The sequence below is a fragment of the Adelges cooleyi genome, unplaced genomic scaffold, assembly GCF_023614345.1.
Source record: "Adelges cooleyi isolate 19-005CV unplaced genomic scaffold, UGA_ACOO_1.1 ACOO_flye_CR_arks_rails_tigmint_CR_PRNA_574, whole genome shotgun sequence".
NCBI lineage: Eukaryota > Metazoa > Arthropoda > Insecta > Hemiptera > Adelgidae > Adelges > Adelges cooleyi.
Window position 1 is genome coordinate 11,540,808 of NW_026096268.1, and position 11,897 is coordinate 11,552,704.

Genomic DNA, 11,897 nt, shown 5'->3' on the forward strand with positions numbered 1-11,897 from the left:
ATAGGTTATTAGGTTTATTTAAATAATTAGTGGCCGTGTGAGTAAATTAATAAACGTAAAAAAGCGTTTATATAATATTATTAAATAAGTTATTATTTATCTTTACACAATACAAAACAGTATGTTGTTAAAAATACCTATTAAACTTGTTATTAAAAAGGTTACAAAATATCGGTCTATTGAAAAACGGTAAATGTCACATTTAGTTATTTAGTATGTATATTAATATGATTAATTGGCAATTGAATTTGAATTACCAATTGTTATACTCGTATTAAATGTCCACTTTCTCTACATTTTTATTACAATTTTAATTATTACCAACATTGTAGATTCGATAATTTTGCAAATTTTAATTTTTCCCAACTTGCAGAGAGCAATATTTTTTTTTTTATCAAAATTTGTTTTGACTTCTAATGATGGCCGCGAAAAATTGAATTTTTCCTAATTTTAATTAGGATATTGCATTTTGTAGGTTTTTTAATATTATGACTTTATAGTGAATGATTTAATATTTTATAATTTATATTATTAACAGTTGTGTAATTATGATTTAGTTATTAATATTGTGTAATAACATCATCTTATATACATTGGTTCATAAACTTCATATGCTAACATATCCAGGTAATGCAAAAAACCTGTTGAGCGTGTGTAACGCATGCGCTGATACAATCTGTGTGTACAGAAAATCAAAAAAACAAAAATTGGTAATAATACAATATATGTTTAGTTCATTTTAAAGTATGACGCTGTGCGGAAAATATGTGTTTTCATGAAATTTAGTACAACTGCAAACTTGTGTTGCTTATATAATGTTTACTATGCTACGCCACAGCTGTTGAAATTTTTATCATAAAATATAAAATAATGTGATCATTGATCTCGATAAATAAACGGCAGAACAGTGATAATATATATATATATATATATGTACATTAACACAGCATACACTAAAGTTGATATAGCACACAAACCTATAGTAAAAAAAAAATAGTTTCGTATACGTGTGCACGGCTGTGGTAAACTCTTATCATCATATTTAAAAATTCTCATTTTAACGAAAGTTTATTTCATTTAAAATTAAACAGTTTAAAAGTTCAAAATGGAGTATCTTTTACCGAATAGCTGCAAGTCTTTTGTTAGTCTCGCCGGAAAAACGGTCGTCGTAACAGGATGCAACACGGGAATTGGAAAAGAAATTGTACTGGACCTGTACAAGAGAGGTAAAGTTAAACCTACTGCAATGTAAATATTAAAAAAAACTTATTACAAAATTTGATTTCGTTGTTTTAAAAATCATACTACCTACTGCGTACTGTCTGAAATAGTTATTAGTTACAAAAAAAAAAAAAATTAAGCAACAGTAATATGCATAATTTAAAATTCTATGTTATCTTATCCATTTGTGTAGGTATAGAAATAATTAGAACTATGTACCTTTACAGAGTACAATATTATTAGCGGATTTTCACTTCTATAGACAGTCTATAGAAGTGTACTATAGTCGGACTATAGTTCAATATTAAATCACACATCATTTGTATTTAACAAAAGTTTACACGTTGTCCGAAATCGGATATTATATTTTAACATCTTTAGAGTAATTTAGGTACCTACACTTTGATGTACCACATTCATATTGTGAATTGTAGAGAACCTACTTTTAATGCAAAAGTAAAGTGAGTTTTTTTTTCAAAAGTAAGTTTTTTAAAAACGTGGCTGATTCATATGAGATCCTATTAATAAGAAGTGATCACTTATGTAGTATACATATTAAGTAGGTACATAGAATTCCTGTTTTTTAAGTCTCCATCTTAATTTTGTTATCAATATTTAAGTATAGATAATGTATTAAATTTTAATTAGTTAAAACAAAAAATAACTAATATTATCATAGGCGGGGATTGGGGGGGCTTATCCCCCCAAAATTATCAATAGCCCCCCCCCCCAATTATTTGATCACTCATCAAAGTAATAAGTTCCTTAGTTAATGGAGTAAAAACTAAAATTATTAATAAGAATAAATTATGGAAATTATTTCAGTTCCAAAACGGCCAAACATTATAACAATGTGTTTGATAATGTTATCATTTAATTTTAATTCAAGTGCTAAATAAAGTTATACATTTTTCCACTTTTTGTGATTGCGGTCGCCGGTCAGTGGTCACACTGTTAGTTTGACCAACCACTGACCGTCGACCACAGCTGTCGTGACGATACACTAACCGCTAACGTTTTTTTTGTTGTTTATTGTTAAATTAAGTTTTTCTTTTATCTTAACTTGTGTTTAAAATAGCAAAATATTTTGATATTTGTAAATACACCAAAAAAAAAATGACATAATTGTTGAAAATAACACCGATGTAGCTTCTGGCTTTTCAGCTATGCGCAAAATTAAGACATGGTTACGTACTAGTATGTTGCAAGACAGGTTTAATAATTCATCCATATTGTACATTGAAAACGATTTAAATATTGATGTAGAAAAAATAATTGATATATTTGGATCTAATTATTATGATTTTTATTTATACATTTGTAATGTTATATAGTATTATATATTAATAATTTAGGAGTGTAAATCTCTTGCGGGTCATTTTAGGTAGAAAAATGCTAGCCCCCCCAAAAAATTAATGAAATCTCCACCTATGAATATTATCAAAACGACACAATAATATCTTTTATAACTAGGTATTATTAATTGTATTAATGTAAAATACAAGTTTAGTTGTCTTGTAAGTTAACTTGATTATACAGTAAATATTTAATAATTCGCTACCTATTTAAGTAAATTGTAACAAAGAGCCATTCTTAAACTTAGAGGGAACATGGCCGTAGACGGAACAGTCTCTTTCAGGAACGAGCTAACTATTTTGATAAGACAGCTTAAAGTTTAGATTCGAATTGATAAATCTTGATCTGACTATTTTTCTGAAGTTGTCAAGTAAATGCATGAGGTCTGATTTCCAAAAAAATTGTATCAATAATTTGTTTTTGTACAATAATGGTATTTTATGCTGCACCTACTTAATAATTTTTAACCCACCAAAAGATGACAAAGTAACCACGTTTGACGGGTGTCGGCATAGTTGTTATCTGTTGGTATTCCGATATCAATGTATTATTGTAGATTGAAAATAGCCTGTGATGTCTATAAAGCGATGATTGCTAGGTGTTTAGTTTTAATTCAATTGTTAGGGGCAGGCACGTGGCGGAATGAGATAAGGCGGCAGTGTACTAACGCGCGGTCGCTGCCCACTGTCGGTTTGTTCCTTCGGTGGGGGGCAACTGTCTGGAGGGAGAAATAGGCACCTCCCCTCTTTGTGGGGCCAACTTGTTTGGTAGCGTTAAGTCGGCAGCCAGCTATAAGCCCGAAAATGCCAAACCTAAAACCGTCCAAGACCCGATCGGTGGAATAACAGGACGTTAAACGTAAGAGATAGAGAATTTGTGCGATTAGCGATTGAAGTACCTAAAGAAATGATAATCAAAAAAGGTAATCAAGGGGGGTTCTTGAATTTTGAGAAGGGAGTAGATTTCCAACCCTTTTATATGCTAGCTTCCGGACATGACGTCTTGTAATCGATTGCCAAGGTGAGGTGTGAACACTCATCGTCGGATTTAATTTGTAATGTGATCTTAAATGGTGGAAAGAGACCCCCTCACTTGATTCCACTATTCCGGCCGGCAAATTTTGATGGAAAAACTCTATATAAGGAGATGATAATCAAGTAATTAATAGATTTGACACAATGTTGTTAATTTAAAAACCGTTTATCCAGGTGCTCGAGTTATAATGGCGTGCAGGAGTTCATCTAGAACACAAGAAGCTATGCAAAGTATCAAGCAAATGGTCGAAAACGACGAAAATGTTGGAGAATTAGTGTACAGACATTTAGAGCTGTCGTTTTTTGCTTCCGTGAGGAAATGCGCCACGGAAATATTAAATTCCGAAGAAAACATACACATTCTAATTAACAACGCAGGTTAGTATGCTTTTTTAAATTGGCTTTAGACCACCCGGCGTTGAAATGTATAAATCGACTCAATAAAATATTATGTACCTGCGAGGCAGAAGGGTCCAAGTCCATTTTGATCAGATTGAGGGGTACTCATGTGAAAATTAGTTTTTGTTTATATTTTTACCACTCTCAAAAATGGATCTGAGTCACCGAGACGGAAGCGTCCTTCTACCTCTCAGGTCTTTAAAACGATTAGACAAAATGTAAATTCCTATAGGTATAATGATGTGTCCAAAGACAATGTCCGAGGACGGACAAGAGCTCCATTTCGCCACCAATCATCTAGGTCATTTCTTGTTCACCTTGTTGCTACTTCCTAGAGTATTGAGGTCGAAGCCGGCAAGAATTATCAACGTGACTTCATTAGCTCACACATGTAAGAGTCGCCGACAAATTATACCGTTATAATATTATACAAATCCACCGCTTTTATAGTTGTCATTTTTTCTACTCAATGATTTTAGGGGGCGACCAACTGATGCATTTCGACGACATCAACTTGGACAAAAAATATACTCCTACCGGTGCTTACGGCCGGTCGAAATTGGCCAACATTCTGTTCACTTTGGAACTGGCAACACGACTTGAAGGTTTACCGCGGATAAATTTAACACAGAGATGGCAAAAAACGACCAAACCCCAAGAAGGGATTTTTTTCTATTCCAACTAATGTTTCGTATTTATCCTCCTCCCCCCCCTCCCCACAAAAAAAACCGGTTTACACATATCTAAACAATTTTAATTTGTTTGCCAACTCTGCAGTAAATTATTATTGTATAATTGTATAAAACAATGCGCCATGTATACCTAAGTATGATATTTTTTGCCAGGAACCGGCGTTAATGTATATGCCGTAAATCCAGGAGTGGTGCACACCAACTTGAGTAGGTATGTCGATCAGACAGTGTTCCCGGGAGCTTCTTGGCTCTACAACGGTTTTACCAAGCTGATTGTGAAAACACCCCGACAAGGCTGTCAGACAACGTTACATTGCGCTCTGGACAGTGGATGTGCCAACGAAACAGGCTTATACTACAGGTAATAATATTGTATCCTATTAGCTGTTGGGTTGTACGATAACTGTATTGTTATCGACTATATGTTATATATTGTCTTTTCCGCGTGTTAGCGATTGCAAGATCGCGGACCCGTCGCCGGCGGCGAAAGACAAAGAGACTGCGGCAAAATTATGGGAAGTTAGTTGTAAACTCGTTAATCTGGACGCCGAATACGATCCATTTAAAGCAGATTAAGAATTAAATACATTTTATTTAAATACCCCCCCCTCCAAAAAAGAAAAAATGTACACCTATTTATTTCAAACTTTAGCATATTTGTATTATAAATGTTACAATATGAATTATTTGTTAATAATGCCTTGTTCGTATAGCATTTATTATTATATTATCGCTGTACCTATTGTGTTATCTGTTGTATATTATATCAAAAATATTATGTTATACATATAGTGAGTCACTATGGTATAATCCAGCCGGTGTCTTTAATGATTCGATCAAATAACACAATTCAAATAAAAACGTTGGTGCTTATTAGAAATAATAAAATAATATACTATGTGCACAATTTGGCTCTCTAAGTGCATTTTTGTGGCTAGTAGTAATTATTACTTGTCTCGATTGATAAATTGCAATAAAAACCATCTTCATATATATTAAAGTTCAACTTTGGTACACGCTGTGGGGCGTCGGCAGTTTTATGTTACAACTCAAGATAAAAAGAAATATTTTTATATCAAAATATAAATCTTAACACGTTACCTATTAATAATTATGCAATATGATATTTTTTTCAATATAATTTGTAATCTATAAATTCTCAGGTCAATGACCTCAGCTGTTGAGAACTTAAATAAATAAACCTTTCACCCATAATTTTTTCTGATAAAAGCAAAATGTATGTAGTAATGAGAAGCAAATAGAGAAAAGTGACCTTTCGCTTGAAAACCAGTTTTCGATTTCGCATCATTATGTTCTACATACTTCAACTTCAACATTTAAACAGATATTGAAAAGACAACTAAACCCCACCAATAAGAACTCATTGTTTTTATAATTTTTCTAAAGCTATAATATAAATAATAAAACATGTATAATATATTATTTTGTACGCTGCAAAGTTGGCTTATAGTTGGTTAAATGTAAACGGGCCGGTAAATTAGTGTAAATAAATAAAAAAATAAAAGGTATTTCCCTCCCTTAGCAATTCTAGTTTGGTTTATAAAGGTTAAAATTCGTTGAAAACCTTTATAAACCAAACTAGAATTGCTAGGGGGGAAAAATACCTTTAATTTTTTTAAATTTATTTACAGATATTTTCCCCCATAGGTTTTCAACGAATTTTAATATAATGTCAATATTAGTGCAGTGATTGTAAAATAAAACAAAAATAATATTCTTTGTGCTGCCGCAAAAACGATATCCCACATGGTGGTCGGCTGTTCTGCGTCTGGCAACTCACTGTAAACGCCAAGCGATTCCAATTTTGGCAGTAAAAATAATTTGGCGACAAAAGGTGTTGTCAAGAACCGCATCAACTTGAATGAAGGAAGTTCAGTTTTTGTTTTTTTGTGATTACGAAGCGCTATGAAAATCGATGACGTGAAAGCGTCAATTGAAATAATCAACACCATATTTAGATACCCCTCAACTGAAAAAAAAAATGTACATATTATAACTGTAATAATATTCAATTTAAATGATAATTAAACAACAAACAAATATTAACATTTTTTTTACATATTTCAAAACTAATATTTATTTAGAAGTAATTTGCATCGACATGTCATAAAACGAGGAGTATATTGTAACAGTTATGATTATACACTGGCGCACCTGCTCGTATAATTAATAGTAATTAAAATTACTGTCTATTATTTTTCTTTACTCTGAATAACGAAACCGCTTAAATATAAGTTAAACAAATTTTAAAACGATCAATAACGAGCGGGCAATAATTAAGCGATCAGTGCATCTAGTAGAAAAATATTTGAACGTTTAATACTCACACAGTATCGGCGGGTCCTGCACTTCAACTGGTACGTAGATCCCTATGGTTACAATTACAAAAGTCAAAATAATTATTGACATAAAAATGATTTTGAACTTTAAATTGGATTTGGACCAAACGAAAAATGATGACAACCACACTGAGCTTATTACTGAAAATAAAAAAAAACAGTTTCTTATGGATTAATTGTGTTAATTATTTGAAATCACAGTCTTCGTCGCCTTATCCCATAAGAATATGACCTAGGGGGCAATTTTAATGAAAAAACTAGTATCTGGATAAGTATTCAAGTCCGGATTTTAAAGATCCGTATTTTAATATTTAATTACTTTTGTTTTAATCCAGGCTAAATCATAAAATGTACGTAGTAAAACGTATGTATAACTAGATTGATTACGTTTGTTTAAAAAAATTAACTTTACTGTTTACCTTGGACAAAAATAAAATATGAAATCCAAAAAAAAAACAGATTGTTCGACTAATCCGGATTTGAATAGGTAAAGTGTTCTGCATATTCCAATATTACTATAACTACTCTTCAATCCAATTAAATCTTTTGTCGGCTGATTTTATCTTATTTCTCATTGTAACCCCCCCCTATTCCTCAATAGCAATCGCCATTGTTATTAGTGTAATCATTTTTTTTCCAATTGACATCTACCATTTTTTCACGACATAGTACTTTTTCATAACTAGTCTCTTCACACATCCAACTCAACATGTTTATTCAAGTCACTTCTGTTTTGAATTCATTGCCTTGTCCCGTTTAATCCTAAAGATAAGTTTAATTACTGTATACACTGGAACATACATATTAAAGGAGTGTGAAATAGCTTCCTCAAGCTGTTTGCGTTTCTCGATAATTCGATTTCGAGTTGAAGCGAAATATTGTTAGTGTTGACGTCCAGTGCACAGTTCATGTCATCGTTCCGTGGTGTATTTTCTTCCATGTATGAGCTTCGGAATTGGGTGATTTTCCAGCCGGAATGCACTACATTAGGGCACGCCTACAATAATATTCGCTTTAAACGTGTTTGTACAAACTACAAATTCAACACTTACGGTTTTGTAATTTTGATTTGCCTCGTAGTGCACATTCAATGTATTCTGCGACCTAGTACTTAACGGTATAGTGCAATGTTGCACGTCCCACGGCCAAAACCGCAAGTCGATATTGCATGTAGTCAGTACACGAAAAGCTGGTCGCCAGATTATTTTGCCATTACTATTTACCAAAATTTTGGCTTTAGAAAATATGTTTACCGAAGGTGCGAAAGAACTAGAATAAAAAAAAACAGCCACTTGAAGTGTATAGGCGAATTAAAGATAACATTCGAATAATTAAATAGTTTATCAATTCACTTTTGTAACACCAATTCGGGCCGCCTCAATTCAGAATGAGAAAAATGAAGTTTAGATATGTTGTGATAGGCTTTAGGATCCCAGCTAAGCCTACTGTTCGTCCACTCCTATTAAAACGATTATATACGTTTAAACACTAGATGTTAGATTTAAAATACTACGAGGATATTATATAGCTTTTCATACAAATAGTTCAAATATTTTTTCAACCTAATTATTGTAACGCGTTGTAGTTTTTATTCAACGAGTTCCTATTTTAGTTATTACACCAAGTTGGAAAGCAAAAAATAAATACATTGATTGGTTGGAACAATCAGATTTTGAGATAAAAAAATATAATGTAAACAGACATACTATTGTTAGGATAATGACATAGACATTCATTTTTTTTTATTACTCAAGGTGAATATTTGTTTAATTGTGATATGTAGATCGAGAGAATTTTATTTAAATAAAAGAGGAAAATTTTTTGAGTTGTATGATTGATAATTTATTTAAACCTCCCTAATTAAAAATTACACCATTAAGTTGTAGTCAAATTAGCCAGTTTATTTAGGTCCTAATAAAATTGCTTACAAGTGTGGCGAATCCTATGATATTAAGTTTCGATGTCATAACGTCCTATAAAATACAAAAATAATTAAGTTTATCTTAAAAATTGTGCATGCTTTAAATTATTTACCTACCAAATATATATACTGAAAATCGAAAGTTATGGTTACATCCAAAGTTTCAGTTTTTTCATCCGTCGATGGTCTGTTACTGAAATGACTGCCATTTTTTAGAATGTCTTTTCTAAGGCGTTCGATGGGTGTAAGAAAGGTCGTCTGATTGACAGTTTTGTCTAAAAATAAAAATTCACGCCGCCCTTGGACAACTCCTGGATCCGCTACTGTCTGATTGTCAGTTTTGTCTGAATCAAAATTGTAAATTTATAGCTATTAATACAGCGTTAAAGTACCTACAAATATTTCATACTGACCAGAATCTGGGTTTGGATAACAGTTAAAGAGCCATTTAACAACTTTATTGTTCCAACAGGCAAAACTGAAATAATTAATCGTTATTGGCGATGGATCCGTCCAAGTCATAAGAGGTATGGAGTCGCCGAGCTTGCCAGTGTTGAATGTTCCATTTCGAAACACTTGAATCCAAAAACCGGTAAGTCTTTCGTCGTCGAGAACAAGCATAGAACTTAAGGCCACGTTTTGATCATAATAATTTGAAGATCTACAACCATTAAATATACAATAATACACATAACAATCAATAGAATAATACATTTTTTTTTAATGCTATTTACTCGTTTAACTTCCGTATCGCAGAATAACGATTTCCGTCAACTCCAATAACTATTTCATATTTTCCTTTTTTGCCCCTGTCCGTTGTCAGCGAGATATGTGCATCGCTCGGTCCTTGCGCATAAAATGTCATAAAAAAGCAACTACCATCACAGCGCACCCAACTTTTATTCACCTCGTAATACTCGTTATATCCATAGCCCGTAGTATATGCAACGGTACATTTTTTTCCTGCGAAAAAACAATTTTAAAAGTCGTTGTTAAATGATATTTTAATTTGCTGTTCAACACAGAATTACACAAACGTTTCAATGTACCTTGAAAACCTCGATCGTTTCACCGAAAGCCAATGCTAACAACGTATTAGCACAATAATATAACACTGTAACGTATATCATTTTTTAGTTTTGTTCATGTTTTTCATATTCTATGGCTACTGTAAAAATGATAATATTTTCAGCTTCCAAAAATCAACGTACAGAACTAACAGTCCAACAAGCAACTACGATATTCAACGCAGAGGAAACGACAACCTGTTCAGTAGTATTTTTTGCAGATAGTGTTATCCAGCCTGGCACAGTCAAGGGCCGTGACGCAGAGCTAAGTAAAAAAAGTAGAAAAAACCGCACCCGTGACCCGACGACCAAATATATTTACAGGAAGCAACCAAATTTGTATTTATCTCGTGCAATCATCAATCGTTCCTATCATACACTCTATAGGCTAAACTAAAAAATGATTTATTGAAACAAAAATGAAATTAATGGTACAAAAAAAAAGTTCAAACAGGATTTTTAAATATTAACGCAAACATTTAAAAAACATTAATATATATGTAAATGTTTTTTTTTCAAATGTTTTCTGTAACTTTTAAATATACATCTTGTACGGTTAATAGCAAAAAGCGCAAAATGTCAGCTAGGTACCTAAAATATCACGAAGGACCAACATGTTATTTTTCATTTAAATAACATCTACAAGTGTTGTTTTGACAGAATTTTCGTCTACGCAAGCTATACATAAGGTCACCTTTGGATTTTAATAAATAAATAACATTTGTGAGAGTCCAAAGTGTGTGTGTGTGTCTACCTCTACATACTCGATAAAACACTGTAATTTATTTATACTATTATTGCAGATGGCTGGACGAAAGGACCTGAGGTCGGAACGTCCGTTCGAGTTATTTGAGAAAAGCTACCAACGTTATTTATTGCTCCCTTGGTGTATTAATACGGAACACAATTTAACGACGGACCCCTCAAAGTTTAATTATTCAGAATCGACACTGACCGCCGCCATGCACAAACCGTATGTGTGAAGAAGTTATATTACTTGCCGGCCGTAAATCACCAGGTACCGACCGAGTTCGGTTACCCATAAGGGATTTTACTATCCTCGTAGGCCGAAGCCGAATTGTATTAATTAAACCGAACCCCGTGCGCTATGTGTAGTTTCACGGCTATCGTTTCTCACCTATATCCTGTCCCGCCAAGGGTTGCCGTCGGGGGTGTTGGTTTAATTATAACCACCCCAAAACAACCAAGTCGTTACCGTTTTACACAAACAGGTCGAACAGGTGTTTGATAGATATTATATTGTTAAAAAAAATCCCCGAACGATTGTCGGCAATACCGACAATATAGTTATAAAATATTTACACCGATCGAATATACGAATTATTTAATTTATCAACGAATTATAGTAACGTACAAATAGTATTATGATTTTTTATACGTGTTTCGGCCAAAATGTCGATGGTCCATTGTGTGTAGATTTGAATAATATACCGACGGGGGAGCCAAGTTGACTACATAAACAGCACCTACACCTCCCTTGCGAGTGCGAAAACAATAAATAATATTTCAACGCCGTCCCGGTTTACTCATCGGAATTGCTAATGTCCGGCAAACTCTTCGCCCTGCAGCCCAGAAGGGTTACACACACGACTACAAGCAATAAATCATAAGTTACAATACAAATATAAATGTATATATTATATGCCCGTGGATAATATGTAGGGGACAGTTGTGTATATATATATTTTATAAAGTAGTTTCTACGGAGTGCGTTCATTTATATAATAATATGTATGTGCGCTTGGTGTACAGTGTGTGTGCATGTTGCTAATCAGTTTAACTCTTTGAAATCATATGACAAACCTAAAAATATGTTATTAAAACGA

At 32.9% G+C, this 11,897-nt stretch overlaps 2 protein-coding genes across 5 annotated transcripts; one reads left to right on the top strand and one right to left on the bottom strand.

The window, feature by feature from the left end:
* The first annotated feature begins 753 nt into the window (after window positions 1-753).
* LOC126842839 (retinol dehydrogenase 12-like) lies at window positions 754-5,449 on the top strand. Of its 4 annotated transcripts, XM_050580025.1 has the most exons (7): window positions 754-1,022; window positions 1,092-1,226; window positions 3,786-3,989; window positions 4,243-4,401; window positions 4,490-4,615; window positions 4,856-5,063; window positions 5,155-5,449. In XM_050580025.1, the coding sequence occupies exons 2-7, from the start codon at window positions 1,106-1,108 to the stop codon at window positions 5,276-5,278; spliced, it is 942 nt and encodes a 313-aa protein (XP_050435982.1). In that variant the 5' UTR covers window positions 754-1,022; window positions 1,092-1,105; the 3' UTR covers window positions 5,279-5,449. The 4 variants fall into 4 exon arrangements, with proteins under 4 accessions (XP_050435982.1, XP_050435981.1, XP_050435983.1 ...); XM_050580024.1 differs by having other exon boundaries at window positions 755-1,226; XM_050580026.1 differs by lacking the exons at window positions 754-1,022; window positions 1,092-1,226 and adding an exon at window positions 1,497-1,682.
* An 871-nt stretch (window positions 5,450-6,320) lies between these two features.
* On the bottom strand, window positions 6,321-10,239 carry LOC126842834 (acetylcholine receptor subunit beta-like). Its single transcript, XM_050580018.1, has 10 exons — window positions 10,033-10,239; window positions 9,718-9,946; window positions 9,397-9,644; window positions 9,101-9,327; window positions 8,991-9,035; window positions 8,415-8,521; window positions 8,115-8,331; window positions 7,864-8,059; window positions 7,051-7,203; window positions 6,321-6,692 (listed from the first exon to the last, which is right to left on the bottom strand). The coding sequence occupies exons 2-10, from the start codon at window positions 9,846-9,848 to the stop codon at window positions 6,385-6,387; spliced, it is 1,632 nt and encodes a 543-aa protein (XP_050435975.1). The 5' UTR covers window positions 9,849-9,946; window positions 10,033-10,239; the 3' UTR covers window positions 6,321-6,384.
* Between the last annotated feature and the right edge of the window lie 1,658 nt (window positions 10,240-11,897).

Coding starts and splice junctions, on each gene's coding strand:
- LOC126842839 (XM_050580025.1), top strand. CDS start 1,106: ATGGAGTATCTTTTACCGAATAGCTGCAAGTCTTTTGTTAGTCTCGCC. Junction 3,990..4,242: donor CATTCTAATTAACAACGCAG/GTTAGTATGCTT, acceptor AAATTCCTATAG/GTATAATGATGTGTCCAAAG. Junction 4,402..4,489: donor GACTTCATTAGCTCACACAT/GTAAGAGTCGCC, acceptor CAATGATTTTAG/GGGGCGACCAACTGATGCAT.
- LOC126842834 (XM_050580018.1), bottom strand. CDS start 9,848: ATGACATTTTATGCGCAAGGACCGAGCGATGCACATATCTCGCTGACA. Junction 9,645..9,717: donor GCGATACGGAAGTTAAACGA/GTAAATAGCATT, acceptor TAATGGTTGTAG/ATCTTCAAATTATTATGATC. Junction 7,204..7,863: donor ATTTCACACTCCTTTAATAT/GTATGTTCCAGT, acceptor TTTTATTTTCAG/TAATAAGCTCAGTGTGGTTG.